At 40.1% G+C, this 17,943-nt stretch overlaps 1 protein-coding gene across 1 annotated transcript in view; it reads left to right on the top strand.

Annotated features, from left to right (window-relative positions):
- Positions 1-17,943, top strand: part of ADCY10 (adenylate cyclase 10 (soluble)) — an 80,927-nt gene that overhangs the window by 19,893 nt on the left and 43,091 nt on the right. The window contains exons 10-15 of the mRNA XM_010846010.1: positions 663-739; positions 2,949-3,138; positions 6,147-6,202; positions 14,868-15,021; positions 16,172-16,364; positions 16,891-16,977. Coding sequence (XP_010844312.1) covers positions 663-739; positions 2,949-3,138; positions 6,147-6,202; positions 14,868-15,021; positions 16,172-16,364; positions 16,891-16,977 — 757 coding nt within the window. The remainder of the gene's footprint in view (positions 1-662; positions 740-2,948; positions 3,139-6,146; positions 6,203-14,867; positions 15,022-16,171; positions 16,365-16,890; positions 16,978-17,943) is intronic.

The following is a 17,943-nucleotide window of genomic DNA, read 5'->3' as shown; positions in this document are numbered from 1 at the left end:
ACCACCACTGATCTGGTCTCAAGATGATCCACTAAGTCAAATTATTAAGATAATGTTTACATTTTTGACCCTGGCTGTCCAAGAGCCCAGTGCCCTCAGGCTCCCCCTGTGTGCCCCAATAATCCTGACTTGTGGCCCACTCTGGTCTACTCCAACAGATACCAGCCTTTGCCCTAAGTATTCCATCTTCTCAGCCTCTAGTCATCTGTATATGCAACCATCTTCATGCATTAGAAAAGTTAGTTTTTGATGCCACATAGTTATTTCCTTTAGAAAAAATGACTTAGTTCTTTCTAGCAATCACAAAAGATAGTTAATTTTTTTTTTTACAACCACAGTCATTCTACATTGAAAGTACATTGGGGTGATGAGATTATTTTCCAGAAAAATAGCTCAGATGAATACTTAAAAGTAGCAGAAAAGTGAACTGAGTTATTACTTCTAAGAACTTAGTTCTCTATCTCAAACTGCCCTTCCTTTATGCCTCCAGGCCATGTACAATGGCCCTAACCTAACTACAAAGGGAAGAGTGTTCTTTTTTGAAAACTCTTTCCTACCCCTCCCCCACCCCATACATCACCGTGTCTCCACCCTCCTGGCCTTCTCTGTGTTCATTGTCTTTATCTCTTTCCCCACAACTCTCTTTTTCTCCCCGGAGCCAGCACTGTTTCCATTGGCGTAACCAGCGGGATTGTCTTCTGTGGAATCGTTGGACACTCTGTGAGGCACGAGTATACAGGTGTGCTGAACTAGCTTATGTCCATCTTTCTTTCAGCAGACATTGTGCCTTGCCACTGAACTGGGTGGGAGGAGGGAAAACAATTAGCGAGACATGGACCCTGTGCTCAAAGGTTTACAGTCTTCCAGATGAAACCAAGCCATATCGGTTGGTCCCTGGACACCTCAGTGATTACAAAATGTGTATTTCTGGGTCTATGATTGAGTATGAGAAATATGCAGTCTTTAGAGGGGAACCGTGGTAGGCCATGCTTCCCTGGTGGCTCAGATCGTAAAGAATCCACCTGCAATGAGGGAAACCTGGGTTCGATCCCTAGGTTGGGAAGATCCCCTGGAGGAGGGCATGGCAACCCACTCCAGTATTCTTGCCTGGAGAATCCTCATGGACAGAGGAGCCTGGCAGGTTACAACTCATGGGGTCACAAAAGAGTCGGACACAACTGACTGACTAAGCACACACACACAAATGGGAGGCCATAAGCTCAGGGAATGATGGGCCTTTATGTTAATTTCCTGTTAACATTAAACGATTATTCCTTTAAATTCCTGGGATAGATGAGGACTGATTCTTAAAATTATGAATATTGGCATTACTGAAAAATAGCACTAATCTCAAAAGTAAGTAGGTGTTATCTCAAGATTTCACTGCTCTTTCCTGTTCAATCCTATTAGGGTTTTAAATGCTCAGAAATAATACATTTAAAATACTGCATATATGTAAAATACTGAAACAATTATGTCTGAAGTAATACAACTCTGAGATTTTCTTCTAAATAATACAAGGTGGAGAGTGGATGGTTAATGGTTTGGGGGCCTGGGTAATAGATATGTAGACTCATGATACCATGTTTTATTGTATGGTCAAATTTCCCCATAATAAACTGGTTTTAAAAAATGAATATCTTAATCGGGAGTATTCAAGTTTATCTCAAAGTACAACATTTAATACCTAATTAGTAGTAGTATTAATTGAGGGCTTACTAGCAGCCCAGCACTTCACAAAGTTCTTTATGTGTATTAACTCATTAATCTCCATAAACTACCCTCTGAGAGAAGTACTGTTATCAACCCCGCTTTACAGATATGAAAACTAAGGCATGGAAGAGTTTAAGTATTTTGCCTAAGTAATTTACACATAGTGGAGGTAGAGCTTAGATCCAAACCTGCATGGCCTGGTTGCAGAGTCTGTGCACTGCAGTGTACTACCTCTTGAAATATCCCCTAAATGAATCCTACAATTTACACCCCTTCCAGCCCTATTTACTTACTCTTACAAAATCAAATGAAGGCTCATGCACAGAAACATACAGACCCAATTTTGTGCCTCCTTTGGAGGTCAGTGGTCCGTGTCCAAGCTTACGTATATCTATCTTAAATAGCAGAAGACCAACTATACCTCATCTGAGAGCCCTCAGGCCCTGCTCACCATCCCACTTAAGAGAATCCTCTCCATATTCAAGGCCCTTCTAATCCTTGAGCAGATCATCCCCTTAGGCTCTCAGATGGCTAGTTAACTCCTGGTATATTCTAAAATGTGGTTTAGTTGCTAAGTTTTGTTATCCAACGCTTATAGCCGTTGGATATATGCTGCTGCTAAGTCACTTCAGTCGTGTCCGACTCTGTGCGATCCCAGAGACAGCAGCCCACCAGGCTCCGCTGTCCCTGGGATTCTCCAGGCAAGAACACTGGAGTAGGTTTGCCATTTCCTTCTCCAATGCATGAAAGTGAAAAGTGAAAGTGAAGTTGCTCAGTTGGGTCTGACTCTTAGCGACCCCATGGACTGTAGCCTACCAGGCTCCTCCGTCCATGGGATTTTCCAGGCAAGAGTACTGGAGTGGGTTGCCATTGCCTTCTCCGGGCTGTATATATGCTATATATATCCATGGGCTATAGCTGGCCAGGCTCCTGTCCATGGGATTTCCTAGGCAAAAATACTGGAGTGGATTGCCATTTCCTTCTCCAGGGGATCTTCCCAACCTAGGAATTGAACCCAGATCTCCTACATTGCAGGCAGATTCTTTACCGACTGAGCTATGTGGGAAGCCATTGGCTAAAGCTGGGTAGTTGAAGGTAAGATTGCCGTGTCATCTGTGAAGGCAAATGGAGTAAAGGGTAAAAATGCCATCTGGGGACAATATGCCTTGGATTACACTGAGTTCAATGGCTATTTTCTCCTTGCTTTTTGCCTTTCTCTCTTCTTCCTATTATAGTCATTGGTCAAAAAGTCAACATAGCTGCCAGAATGATGATGTACTATCCAGGAATCGTAACCTGTGACTCTGTCACCTACAATGGCAGCAACCTACCAGCCTACTTTTTTAAAGAGCTTCCAAAGAAAGTCATGAAAGGTGTTGCAGATTCTGGACCAGTGTATCAGTGTTTGGGCCTTAATGAGAAAGTGTGAGTGTGGGACATTGACCTTGCAGTACTTTTTAGTAAAGAAGTGGGAGAATTATGATAGCAAAAACAGTAGGTCACCAATTTCAGATGTGAAGCCATTTCAGAAAATTAAAATCTAGTCCTTCCCAGGCCAAGACCCAGATTTCAAATTCCTTCATCTTCCTCCATCCCACTGATAGTATAACATGGTGGAAGATCCCAGTCTACTGTCAGTTTTCAGACTGTGATGGTAATTTATCAAAGGTTGTACAAAAAGAAGAGAGAGTCTTCTCATTTGAGTATCTCTTTGGACTCAGAAGAACCCAATCACCAACCATTAACTATTGATCACTTCAACTGTGTGTTCAGCCATTGATAGGGATTACTCCTCTTCCAGATGCTTAGTGACACACATTCTCCCAAAGCCCAGTTTGGGCTCACTTAGGAGCTGAAAATCCCTCAGTACCTTCCAGTCATTTTCATGGTATGTTCAAATTCCTTGCAATGATACACAAAGTAACCACCTGCCTTTCCTACCTTGTCTTCTCCTATGTCCCTTCCTCTGGGGGTGTCTAAGCGGATTAGACTCTCTTTCATTCATTCCATCCGCAGTCTACTAGGAAAACCGCAGTCAATTTTTGAAATCCAGCTCAAGGATCTATTCCTTTCTAAAGCTGCCTCTGAAAGCTACCCAATCCCAAGTCCAGCGGTTTAGCTCTCTCCTCTGTGTAACTCTGTAGCGCATTAGAACACTCAAAACAATCACTGACTCAGTGTGCTTTTCACTTCCTATACGGGGAGCTTTTTGAGGATAGTGATTATTTTGTGTTCATTCTTATATCCCCAATGCTTGGTAGGCATTAATAACGATGAATAAATGAATGAACAGCATGGGAAGCTCTATATAGTGGTGCTTGGTGGATGGAAAGTGAAAAGGTATTATTCCTTACATTAGCAAGCTAGAATCTAGGCCTTAAAGGGTCAGATAACAGAATTAGGGCTGTAATTGGTTCAGTGAGTCTTTATTATTCATCTTTGCATTCCCAGGGCTCAGCACTGTTCTTGGCATGTGTAGATCATCAGTAAAATGCTGTTTGAATAAATGAATGAATAATAATTTTTGTGAGCCCTTATTAAATATTAGGGACTTCACCTCAATATCAATTATATGAGGTAGAAACAAACTAATATTAACTCCATTTTATAAATTTAGAAATGGAGACTCAGAGATTTGTTAGACGACTTGTCCATACTCATAAATCTAGTAATTTATGGAGCCACATTGCTTTCAGGTGCCATAGTAATGTTGCATTATAGTTAACCTGGAGAAGGAAATGGCAATCCACTCCAGTACTCTTGCCTGGAAAATCCCATGGACAGAGGAGCCTGGTGGGCTACAGTTCATGGGGTTGCAAAGAGTCAGGCATGACTGAGTGCCTAAGTGCATAGTCAACCACAAAATCTCAGGGGTATACAATAGTACATTTTTATTTATATCATGAATATGTGGGGTTCAATTGCTCTTGGCTGGATTTGGCTGATCTTGCCTAGGCTTGTTCATATGCCTGGTGTTGAACAGGTTGTCATCCAGGATGGCTTCAGATAGGATAACTGGGAATTGTGGCTGACATAACTGGGGCAGGGATTCTGTGTATCTCATATTGATCTGGCCTTCCCTGGTGGCTCAGACGGTAAAGTGTCTGTCTACAATGTGGGAGACCCGGGTTCAATCCCTGGGTTGGGAAGATCCCCTAGAGAAGGAAATGGCAATCCACTCCAGTACTCTTGCCTGGAAAGTCCCATGGACAGAGGAGCCTGGTAGGCTACAGTTCATGGGGTCGCAAAGAGTTGGACACGACTGAGCAACTTCACTTTCACTTTCATATTGGGCTAGCCCAGGGATGTAGTCATGGCAATATCAGAAGAGCAAGAAAGAGCAAGTCCAATGCACAAACATTTTTCAAACCTCTGTGTTATGTTTGTTAACATCCCATGGGCCAAACCGTCCACAAGGAGGAGGGCACTGCAAAGGGCACAGATACAAGTAGGGTTGAAGAAGTGGAGCCATTAATGCAGTCAGTCTACCATAGAAACTGTTTCTGAACTACCAGGACTATCTGATCCCGAAACCTGCCCTCTCTTTCATTTCTCTATACCATCTCTGAAAATAAGAGACTATGGAAATACACGTACAAATATGAACCTGGCCTGTTTCCTATCCTGAAATCCAATAGGGAAGACGACATACACAAAATTAGCAGTATGGGAGACTTCGGTATGTGCTATAATACAAAGGCATAACAAAATATTTAGTATGATAGTATAGACAAGGGAATGAGTCATTTGTTGGAAAAGGCCCCTTTAAGAGAAGATATTATGGAAAAAAAAAAAAAAAAGAGATGATATTATGCAGTGGACAAGCATATGCCCTTGATCCTCGTTTTAGATATTGACTCTGTCAGTATCCTCTGTCACCACTACCCATGGGATCTTGTTCACGTTAAACTCTATGTACCTCAGTTTTCTTATTTGTAAAATGGACATAATAATAATAATACCTTCTCAATAAGCTTTTTGTCTGGAGTAAAGAAAATGATTATGTAAAGCACTTGAAAGTGCCAGGCATGTAGCATGTGTTCCACAAAGATGAGCTATTGTTGTTTGAGCAATTGGTAGAATCTTTCTGTGCTGGGAGACAACATAACACATCTAACTTTATTGGGTCCCCTACTGAGTGTCTGGTTTCCCTGGAAGAGGGTCAGTTCTACCAATGCAGACTCAACAAGCATTTTTTGAACAATATATCAGGCTCTGAGTTAAGGCAGCTACTTAAGTTGATTGGAGACTCTATTACCAGGTAAGAACTTCTTTGTTCCCTTCCTCTTGGCATCTGCACCCTTGAGTCAGGGGACAGACTCCTGTTAGAGTTTGAAAAGGAGGCTTTCTGGGAACTAAGAGCTAGTCCCTCTGGCTTTCAATATTTCCCTATTTTGACACTAACATCTTTTTTTTTTTTTCCTTCTCTTCAGCATGTTTGGGATGGCATACCTCATCTGCAACAGAAATGAGCGTTACCCTTTGCTGGGTAGGTAGTGGGCCTTGACTTTTAAACCTCCTTATTGAGGTATAACATGACATACAGAAAAGTACACCAATGATAAATCCTCAGCTTAGTGAATTTTCACAAAATGAACATATAATCGCCATCCAGGCCAAGAAATTAACAAAGAAAAAAAAAAAAATAGCAGTACTCTGGAAGCCCTCAAATGCTTTATTCCTCTCCCTTTACCCAAAGATCAAAAGTAATTCTAAATTACTTCAGTTCAGTTCAGTTCAGTCGCTCAGTTGTGTCCGACTCCTTACAACCCCATGGGCTGCAGCACGCCAGGCTTCCCTGTCCATGACCAACTCACCAACAACATCACCTAAATTACTTAGGCCTGTTCTTAAAATTTATATGAATGAAATCCTACATTGCATAGTTACATAAGCCTTCTTTTAGTCGACATTATGTTGTGAAATTCATCCGTATTATTTGCTGTATCTATAATTCATTCATTTTCATTGCTATGTAGTAGAGTTGGCCCTCTGTATCGGCAGTGTCAGCATCCACGGACTCAAACAACCACAAAGCAAAAGTACCTTAAGAAAATTCCGAAAAGCTAAACTTGAATTTGTTGCACACAAGCAACTATTCATGTTGCATTTACATTGTATTTGCTATTATAATTCATCTAGAGATGATTTAAAATATACAGAAGATATGTGTAGATTATATGCAAATACCATGCCATTTTATATAAGGGACTTGAGCATCTGTGGATTTTGTATCCCTGGGGGTCCTGGAACCAATTTCCTGTGGGACACAGAGAGGTGACTATATTCCATTTTATAAACATACAACAATGTATTCCTTCTGTGTTTGTACATTTGAGCTGTTTCCAGTCTGGGTTCTTGTGAATAATACTGCCGTAAAAGGTTTGTACAAGTCTTATGATGACCATGTGTTTGCACTTCTGCTCTTGGGTATATATGTGTATATACAGGTGATATTGTTGCAAAAGGTACAGTTTTGGTAGATGATGCCAAATAATTTTCTAAAATGGTCATATTTGATTATTCTCTGACTGGAGTGTTACAAATGTTCCATTTGCTTTTCATTCTTATCAACAGCTTAGTTTTATCAGTCTGTACTTTTAATAATTCTTTTGGTATTATAGTGGTATATCATTGTGGTTTCCATCTATTCCAACCCTGATGTGGTTGAGTGCCTTTTCCAAATATTTATTGGCCACGTGGAAATCATCTTTTATAACAGTGTCTGTATAGATCTTTTGTTTATTTTTCAATTGGGTTATATGTTTTTATAGATGTGTTGGGATTATATATTCTGAAAATAAGTCCATTTGTTTTTGCTGTATGTAACTTTTCCCATTCTGTGCTTGCCTTTTTATTCTGTTAGTGATGTAATTAATGAACACAGTTTTTTTTTATTTTCATGAAATCCAACTTACTAGTCTTTTCCTCTGTAGTTAGTACTTTTGTGAAAGTACTAACACACTGTTTGTGAAATCTTTCCTCACCCACAAATCATGAAGATACTTTCCTACATTCTCTTCTAGAAATTTTGTTTTACCTTTTACTTTTAGAGCTGTGACCCAACTGGCAGTGATGTTTTTGTAATTCTTGGTAAAAGGGACCCTATCATAAGAAAGCTAACTCAAGACTAGACAGGAAAGTAGACATAAAATGAAGTAGAGAAGAGACCGAAGTGAGGATTGGCCTGTGGATTCTGAAAGCAGCCGTTTCTAATAATGGCTTGTAGTTTCCTTCTGTCAGAAGGAATAATGATTTGTAATTTCCTTCTGTTAGACCTGAGCATACTTAAAAGTATCATTATAAATTAAATCCTGGTCATACCTGTGTTAGGGCAATTAAGAGGAGGCTCTGCCCCACACTGGTGGGGGTGGTATTAGGACAGAATCTTGATGTCAGCATAGTCTAAAAGAAGGCAACAGTTCCAGAACAGCAAAGAGCACCCAAACCAGCAGTAATGCCTCACTTTCAGTGCATTCAGGTAGTTTTCAGAGTATGCATGCATTGCTTCCAAGTCCAGATCCACAAACTCCTGAAGGCTAGAAAGGAGGAGTGTCTACTCTCACCTTTCTCCAAGGCCTTACTTTCCATCCTAGGATATGCTTGTGATCATGATTGATAGCAAATGGAAATCCTAACCCCCTTTCTCCAAGGTCGAGGACTCAGTATGACGGACATACTAGAACACATTGGTATAATATGTATATATTTTGCAGTCTGGTCTAGTTGCCTTTTTGCCCTGATTTCACCAGAATAAGATAAAAATCAGGCCTATATATCATTCCTTAAAGCTGTAAGCAAAAACAGACTGTCTGAGGTTAGCAGCATGGAAAGTACTCTTAGAAGAGCTCCTGTACAAGAACTTCTATATGCACACTGACAACAAAACTAACATGAACAAAAAATGTTTTTTCAAGGGTCAAAAATGCATACAATACTTTCAGATAGTAGGACCTTGTTTAAATAGAAATAAGGCATAATTCAAGTCAAGAGGTTAAACTCGTTTCAGAACCCAACTAAAGAAGGAATTCAGGAGTTCTTACCTCTATATGTTGTATACAAATAGAGCACAAAAAGCTGGAAGAGTCTGCTCTGCGGCCTTCTGGGCCTGATCGTCTGAGTTCTTGTGTAAACTTTAGGCCAAAGAAGAGCACTACACATCTCACAAAACCAAATTCAAATGCATTTTCAGAAAGGAAATATTTCATCTAAAAGAAGCAGGATGGTCTACAGAGTAGTTCTCACTAAATCTTACCCAGAAATTTACGTTACCAAATAAACATGTAAGCTTCTTTGTATGAAATTCTAAACTTAGAGTAGTGGTCTTGGTTTTCAATAGATTTTAAATAACACTTGGATATATATTTACTCTATCAATGGGGAAAAAAAAAAAAGGACACTCCACAGTAATCAGTCCATCAAAGAAGGAAGAGTCAGCCCTTATTTGTTCTCTAGCTCTTTTGACAGAACAACCCCACAAGAGACTGAGCCAGACTTGCCTATAACTGTCCAGGAGTCTCCAGCGGAGGCATGGGTCGACAGTGGCCTGCTGCAGGGTCAGGGGCACTGACTCCAACAGTCCTGGGAGCAGGAGCATACTGACATAAGTCCTTTTGAAGGAGGTTGCCATTACCACCATTACCCCTACCATAGTTTGGCCTCAGGCCAAACTGCAGGGAGGGAACATAGCCCCACCCATCAGCAGAAAATTGGAGTAAAGATTTACCAAGCAAGGCCCCACATGTTAGAGCAAGACCCAGTTTGCCCCTCAGCCAGTCCCTCCAATCAGGAAACTTCCATAAGCCTCTTATCCTTCTCCATCAGAGGGCAGATAGAATGAAGACCAGAATCACAGAAAACTAACCAGACTGATCACATGGATCACAGCCTTGTCTAACTCAATGAAACTATGAGCCATGCTGTATAGGGCCACCATGGGGCTAAACTTGACATGGACAGGTCATGGTGGAGAGTTTTGATTGGCCCACATGGTTCACTGGAGAAGGGAATGGCAAACCACTTCAGCATTCTTGCCTTGAGAACCCCATGAACAGTATGAAAGGGAAAAATATATGACACTGAAAGATGAACTCCCCAGGTCAGTACGTGCCCAATATGCTACTGGAGAAGAGTGAAGAAAAAGCTCCAGAGGAATGAAGAGGCTAAACCAACGTGGAAACAACGCCCAGATGTGGATCTGTCTGGTAGTGAAAGTAAAGTCCGATGCTGTAAAGAACAATATTGCACATTAGGTCTATCAAGATAAATTGGAAGTGGTCAAACAGGAGAAGGCAAGAGTGAACATCAAAAATTTTAGGAATCAGTGAACTAAAATGGACCGGAATGGGCAAATTTAATTCAGATGACCATTGTATCTACTACTGTGGGCAAGAATCCCTTAGAAGATATGGAGTAGCCCTCAGAGTCAGCAAAAGAGTTCAAAATGCAGTACTTGGGTGCAGTCTCAAAAGTGATGGAATGATCTCTGTTCATTTCCAAGGCAAACCGTTCAATATAACAGTAATCCCCATCTATGCCCCAACCACTAATGCCAAAGAAGCTGAAGTTGAACGGTTCTATGAAGACCTATGAGACCTTCTAGAACTAACACCAAAAAAGATGTCCTTTTCATCATAGGGAACTGGAATGCAAATGTAGGAAGACAAGAGATACCAGAAGTAACAGGCAAGTTTGGCCTTGGAATACAAAATGAAGCAGGACAAAGGCTAACAGTTTTGCCAAGAGGATGCATGTGTCATAGCAAACACCCTCTTCCAGCAACACAAGAGATGGCTCTACACATGGACATCACCAGATGGTCAATACTGAAATCAGGTTGATTCTATTATTTGCAGCTGAGGATGGAGAAACTCTATACAAGCAGCTAAAACAACATCGGGAGCTTACTGTTGCTCAGATCATGAATTCCTTATTGTAAAATTCAGATTTAAATTGAACAAAGTAGAGAAAACCATTAAACCATTCGGTTCAGTTCAGTTGCTCAGTTGTATCCGACTCTCTGCGACTCCATGGACTGCAGTACGCCAAGCCTCCCTGCCCATCACCAGCTCCTGGAGTTTATCAAACTCATGTCCATTGAGTCGGTGAGGCCATCCAACCATCTCATCATCTGTCATCCACTTCTCCTCCTGCCTTCAGTCTTTCCCAGCATCAGGGTCTTTTCCAGTGAGTCAGCTCTTCACATCAGGTGGCCAAAGTATTAGAGTTTCAGCTTCAACATCAGTCCTTCCAGTGAACACCCAGGACTGATCTCCTTTAGAATGGACTGGTTGGATCTCCTTGCTGTCCAAGGGACTCTCAAGAGTCTTCTCCAACACCACAGTTCAAAAGCATCAATTCTTCAGTGCTCAGCTTTCTTTATAGTCCAACTCTCACATCCATACATGACTTCGGAAAAACTGAAGCCTTGACTAGATGGTCCTTTTTTGGCAAAGTAATGTCTCTTCTTTTTAATATGCTATCTAGGTTGGTCATAACTTTCCATCCAAGGAGTAAGCATCTTTTGATTTCATGGCTATAGTCACCATCTCCAGTGATTCTGAAGCCCAAGAAAATAAAGTCAGCCACTGTTTCCACTGTTTCCCCATCTATTTGCCATGAAGTGATGGGACCGGACACCATTGTCTTAGTTTTCTGAATGTTGAGCTTTAAGCCAACTTTTTCACTCTCCACTTTCACTTTCATCAAGAGGCTCTTTAGTTCTTCTTCACTTTCTGCCATAAGGGTAGTGTCATCTGCATATCTGAGGTTATTGATATTTCTCCTGGCAATCTTGATTCCAGCTTGTGCTTCATCTAGCCCAGTGTTTCTCATGATGTACTCTGCATATAAGTTAAAAAAGCAGGGTGACAACATGCAGCCTTGATGTACTCCTTTTCCTATTTGGAACCAGTCTGTTGTTCCATGTCCAGTTCTAACTGTTGCTTCCTGACCTGCATACGGATTTCTCAAGAGGCAGGTCAGGTGGTCTGGTATTCCCATCTCTTTCAGAATTTTCCACTGGAGAAGTGAATGGCAAACCACTTCAATTATCTTGCCTTGAGAATCCCATGAACAGATCATTCAGGTATGACCTAAATCAAATCCCTTATGATTCTACAGTGGAAGTCACAAATAGATTCAACAGATTAGATCTGATAGTGCCTGAAGAACTATGAAGACAGAGGTTTGTGACATTGTACAGAAGGCGGTAGTCAAAACCATCCTCAGGAAAGAGAAATGCAAAAAGGCAAAATGGTTGTTTGAGGAGGCCTTACAAATAGCTGAGAAAAGAAGAAAAAGGCAAAGAAAAAAGGAAAGATATACCCATTTGAACACAGAGTTCCAAAGAACAGAAGGAGAGATGAGAAAGACTTCTAAGTGATCAGTGCAAAGAAATAGAGGAAAACAATAGAATGGGAAAGACTAGAGACCTCTTCAAGAAAATTAGAGATACTAAGGCAATATTTCATGCAAAGATGGGCACAATAAAGGACAGAAACAGTATGGACCTAACAGAAGCAGAATATATTACGAAGAGGTGACAAGAATAACAGAAGAACTATACAAAAAATATCTTCATGACCCAGATAACCATAATGGTGTGATCACTCACCTAGAACCAGACATCCTGGAGTGTGAAGTCAAGTGGGCCTTAGGAAGCATCATTGTGAACAAAGCTAGTGGAATTCCAGCTCAGCTGTTTCAGTCCTAAAAAATGAGGCTGTGAAAGTGCTGCACTCAATATACCAGCAAATTTGGAAAACTCAGCAGTGGCCACAGGACTGGAAAAGGTGAAAATTTTTCATTCCAATCCCAAAGAAGGACAATGCCAAAGAGTGTTCAAACTACCACACAATTGCACTCATGTCACACTCTAGCAAAGTGATGCTCAAAATTCTTCAAGTAAGGCTTCATGAACAGAGAACTTTCAGACATTCAAGCTAGATTTAGAAAAGGAAGAGGAACCAGAGATCAAATTGCCAACATCCATTGGATCATAGAAAAAGCAAAAGAATTCTGGAAAAACATCTACTTGTGCTTCATTGCCTCCACTAAAGCCTTTGACTCTGTGGATCACAACAAACTGTGGAAACTTCTTTAAAAAATGGGAATACCAGACCACCTTACCTGCCTTCTGAAAAACCTGTATATAGGTCAAGAAGCAACAGCTAGAACTGGACATGGAACAATGGACTGGTTCAAAATTGGAAAAAGAGTACGTCAAGGTTGTCTATTGTCACTCTGCTTATTTAACTTAAAAGCAGAGTACATCATGCGAAATGCTGGACTTGATGAAGCACAAGCTAGAATCAAGATTGCCCAGAAAATATTAATAACCTCAGATATGCAGATGACATCTCCCTTATGGCAGAAAGCAAAGAGGAACTGAAGAGCCTTTTGATTAAAGTAAAAGAAGAGAGTGAAAAAGCTGGTTTAAAACTCAACATTCAGAAAACTAAGATCATGGCATCCAGTCCCATCACTTCGTGGCAAATAGATGGGGAAGCAATGGAAACAGTGACAGGCTTTATTTCCTTGGGCTCCAAAATCACTGGAGATGGTGACTGTAGCCATGAAATTAAAATATGCTTGCTCCTTGGAAGAAAAGCTATGAGCAACCTAGACAGTATATTAAATAGCAGAGACATTACTTTGCCAACAAAGATCTGTCTAGTCAAGGCTATGGTTTTTCCAATAGTCATGTATGAATGTGAGAGCTGGACCATAAAGAAGGCTGAGCGCTGAAGAATTAATGCTTTTGAACTGTGGTGTTGGAGAAGACTCTTGAGAGTCCCTTGGACTGCAAGGAGATCAAACCAGTCAATCCTAAAGGACATCAATCCTGAACATTCATTGGAAGGACTGATGCTGAAGCTGAAGCTCCATCGGCTTTGCCACCTGATGGAAAGAACTGACTCATTAGAAAAAGACCCTGATGCTGGGAAGGATTGAAGGCAGGAGGAGAAGGGGATGACAGAGGACGAGATGGTTGGATGGCGTCATCAACTTGATGGACTTGAGTTTGAGCAATCTCCAGGAGTTGGTGATGGACAGGCAAGAGTGGTGTGCTGCAATCTGTGGGGTCGCAAAGAATCGGACAAGACTGAGCAACTGAACAACAGCAACACGTTTCTGTGACTCCTTCTATCCACTGTGGTTTCAAAGATGGTAGGCTGAGTTTGAGATTTCAGTCATGGTATCCTGTTATTCATATTTAAAAACATAAGAAAAATAAGAATGATAGGGTTGTAACCCAAGGTGACTTATTTTCCTTTTTTCTTTTTCTAATTTTTCTGTATTTTCTACAGTGAGATTATGTTAGTTTTATAATCAGAAAAATGGTATAATTTATTTTTAAGAATTTATGTTGTTCTGGACTGGCGACTCGTTTCATACATGATATTATACATGCTTCAATGCCATTCTCCCAAATCCAAACTAACACAATATTGTAAAGTTTAAAAATAAAATTAAAAAAAAAGAATTTATGTTGTTCTTATGATTAATCATGTATATGAGGTTTTTTAAAAAACAAATTGAGTTTTTTGGTTTTTTTTTAATCACTGATAACTCCTCTTGTAGCCCTGAATAAATATAGTTTCTCATTTACAAAAGTAAGTTTCCTTCACAGAATTAAAAGTAAAAATATTTTATCCATCCTGTACAACATGAGAACCTTAACTTTATAAATTGATTTCTTAATGTGATAAGCTGTAGTTATTTCTAATGTGTTATAGAAAAAATAGAAAAAGGAAAAGAAAACAAGCATTAGGGTCAGATAACCCTGATTTAATTCCTGCTTGTATATTCTAAGCAAATCTCAGTTTGCTACACTAAAATTAAATTGACATCATAGTGAACATTATAAGAATCCTTTCCCTCACAGCTTATGGGCATCAAAAAACCAAACCAAAACAAACAAACAAACAAAAAAACAAACAAACCTGTAAAACCACACTACTAACTGTAAAGTTCTAACTGAAGATATTTAAAAAATTTTAAAGTGCACAGGACCTAAAGAAACTCCATGAACAATGCCATGGAAATTCCAAGGGTATTCTTAGAAGCAGTGTCACTGTGCGCTTTTTTATATCTCTAGACAATTTTATGTTGACTGGGTTTGCTCCCTTTTTGAAAAACAAAAATAACAGGACGTGAGGAGGAGATCAAATACTTCATGTGTACTATGAAGAAATTTTTGATGTCTAACTGCAGTCAAGTCCTGATGTACGAAGGAATATCGGGATATGGAAAAAGTCAGATACTTGTGGAAATTGAGTACCTGGCCCAAGGTGAGAACCACAGGTGAGTGTCATGCAATGACCACTTTTTTGTGGATCCAGAGAATCCTGACATCCTTAAGAATTTCATTTGTTTTAATGTTCCTCTCCTTTATATAGGTTGCCTCTTATAAACTACCCACAATCTATCAGTTATTATTGGATATCATGCCCCTTACATTAATAATTAATTAATGAGAAACATATTGAAGTAAGAAAATAAAAAGCTGGGTTGACCCCTTGAGATCCTAATTTAATGCCTGGAAGAGCTTGGATATTGATATTTTAAGTTTCCTAATGCTCAGACAGTTTGAGAACAACTGGTATAGATGATGAAACTGAAGCTACATTTGGTCTGAAGCAAATACATAAGTTTATCCTGTAGTTGACACTGTAGGAATCACTAGCTCAAACCATTGAGCCCTGAGAATGTGGTTAGAGAATGGAAGGCCTCTGGATTTTCCTTTGAAAGGCAGAGCTAATGTACTTGCCTCTTGCTATTTGTCTCTTTTCAAAGAAGGAATGTCATGAGGGCTGTCTTTGGAACAACCTGTCTCATGGAGGTGAACAGTGTGGTATTCAATAACAGTGATGATAACCAAGACAATGGTAATTGTGTCACACACCCTCTCACCGTTTAACATAAAGGTTTTAAAGGGAAAATTCTTATTAGTCTTAGTTTTAGCTGTGTTTCTACTCTCTTTAAATGTCAGGCCTGAGAGAGGCTAGTTTTTAAATGTATTTAACAGTGCTGAGGGAATAATTCAAAATAACCAGAAGACATGTTATTTATTCCATCACTTACTGAGTCCTTATAGTACCTGAGTGCTATGTTAGTTTGCTAGAGCTACCGAGACAAAGCACCACAAACTAGATGGCTTAACCAACAGAAGTATATTGTCTCTGTATATAGGAGGATAGAAGTCTAAGATCCTGGTGTCGTAAAGTTGGTTCCTTCCATCAGCTGTGAGGGACAATCTGTTTTGTCCCTCTTTCCCAGCTTCTGGTGGCTTGCTGGCAATCACTGGTATTCGTTGGCTTATGGAATCACTACCCCAATCTCTGCCTCCATTTTCACGTGATATTCTCCATGTGTGTTGTCTGTGTCCAAATTTCCCCCTCCCCAAAAAATATATTTAAAAACTCTCTCTGATTCCTGACTTTCTTATAAACAGGACTATTGCTATCGTGTTGACTAAGATCAGCTTCAATCAAAATTTTTATACCATCCAGATACTCATGGCCAATGTACTAGGTCTGGATACTTGCAAACATTATAAAGAACGACAGACTAACCTTCAAAATAAAGTCAAGTCACTGTTGGATGAAAAGTTCCATTGTCTTCTTAATGACATTTTCCATGTGCAGGTAACGAGCTGGTGTTTAGACTCCCGTGAGAAATTGTGAAGGGGCAGGTGAGGCCACCCCTCTGTCATGCTTTATGACACCGCATCTCTTTGGCTTTTATGATCCTTTCCTTTTCTCATCTAGGGCATCCAAGGTGGTAAGGAAATGGCTCCCAATCCTTGAATGAGCACCCACCTTCCTAAGATATATTGGTACCAGACTCAAGATAATCCAAATAACCATCTGCTGATTCTTTTTTTTCCCCCTCATCTTCCCATCCTAGGTATACTATACTAGCTAGTCAAGGGCACAAAATCCCTCTGCTCCCAAAGGTGATTGCCAATGCAAAGATAAGAGTGTGCCCTATTTTTTCTCATATCTATTAGATTCAATGACATAGAGTATTAGAGCTGAAAGAGATGTTATGAATTATCTAACATACGAGGATTTTAAGGCACAGAACAGTAAAGTGAACTGCCAAAGACACAAACTAGTAGTTCCCTCTGCTGTTTTCCAGTACTCAATATTCTTATAATTTTTTATCTAGTTCCCTATTTCACGGGAGGTTTCCAAGATGAGCACCATGAGAAAGCAAAAGCAGTTGGAGGCGTTGTTTATGAAGATCTTGGAGCAAGTAAGAGCGTTTATGGGTCAAATAATGGAGGGGAGGGGAGAAACTGGGCATCCTATCGCAAAGCCAGGTTGTGTCAAGAGTTCAGATTCCAAAGACAAGAAGCTGTGAATTATGTGAAAGCTTTAACCCAAAGTGTTTCATTCTCCTCCATCCTTCGAAACCCCAAGGTGAGAGTCTATTCAGAATTTAGTTGTATTTGAAAGGAGTCCTTTAACATTACTCCTGGGAGTTTGGCCTCATCTTAAAACCAGTCCTCGTTTTTTCCCTCCCTCTGTGTAAGAAGCGATCTATCAAACCACTTATGTATACAGGCTCTGGAGTCAGACTACAAGAGCTTGAGCCCTTAAGCCTATTATTTGCTACCTAGGTAAGCTTGACCAAATGACTCAACCTGTCCGTGCTTTTACTTTATCTTCTATAAAGTGAAGAAATAATAGTACCCAGCTCACAGGGTTATAAGGTTTAAATGACTAGATTATGTGTAAAACAGAATAGAATCTTTTTCACTGAAGCCACTCAGCCAATGTTAACTGTTTCTCTCTGAGTAATATCATGACTGTCCATTATATGCGGTTGATCACCAACTTTATATCCCATTCCCTAGCTCTCTTGTAAGCACCGGAACCATGTTTCGAAGAACCTTCTGTGTATTCCACTTGGATGTGGGGAATCATACTCAGTTCAGTGTCTAACACTAAATTCATTTTTCCCCCCTACTTCAGTACCCTATCTTCCTCATCCTGATCCTGACCTTTGATATAGTTAATAACAAGTTCATTCACACATCATTCAAGTTATCTTTGCTACCTTCCTCACTATTTGCCACATCTTCTGCATCTACTCAGTTGCCAAGTCCTACATGTCTACCTCAGACCGACTCTAGAACCCATCCATCCTGTGTTCCCCACTATAGTTCAGGCTCTTTCTCTTCTATTACTATAGCTTTCCAGCTAATCTCTGTGCAGT

Source organism: Bison bison, unplaced genomic scaffold (assembly GCF_000754665.1).
Source record: "Bison bison bison isolate TAMUID 2011002044 unplaced genomic scaffold, Bison_UMD1.0 scf7180017864229, whole genome shotgun sequence".
Classification (NCBI taxonomy): Eukaryota; Metazoa; Chordata; class Mammalia; order Artiodactyla; family Bovidae; genus Bison; species Bison bison.
This window is presented reverse-complemented; position numbering and strand designations above follow the sequence as displayed.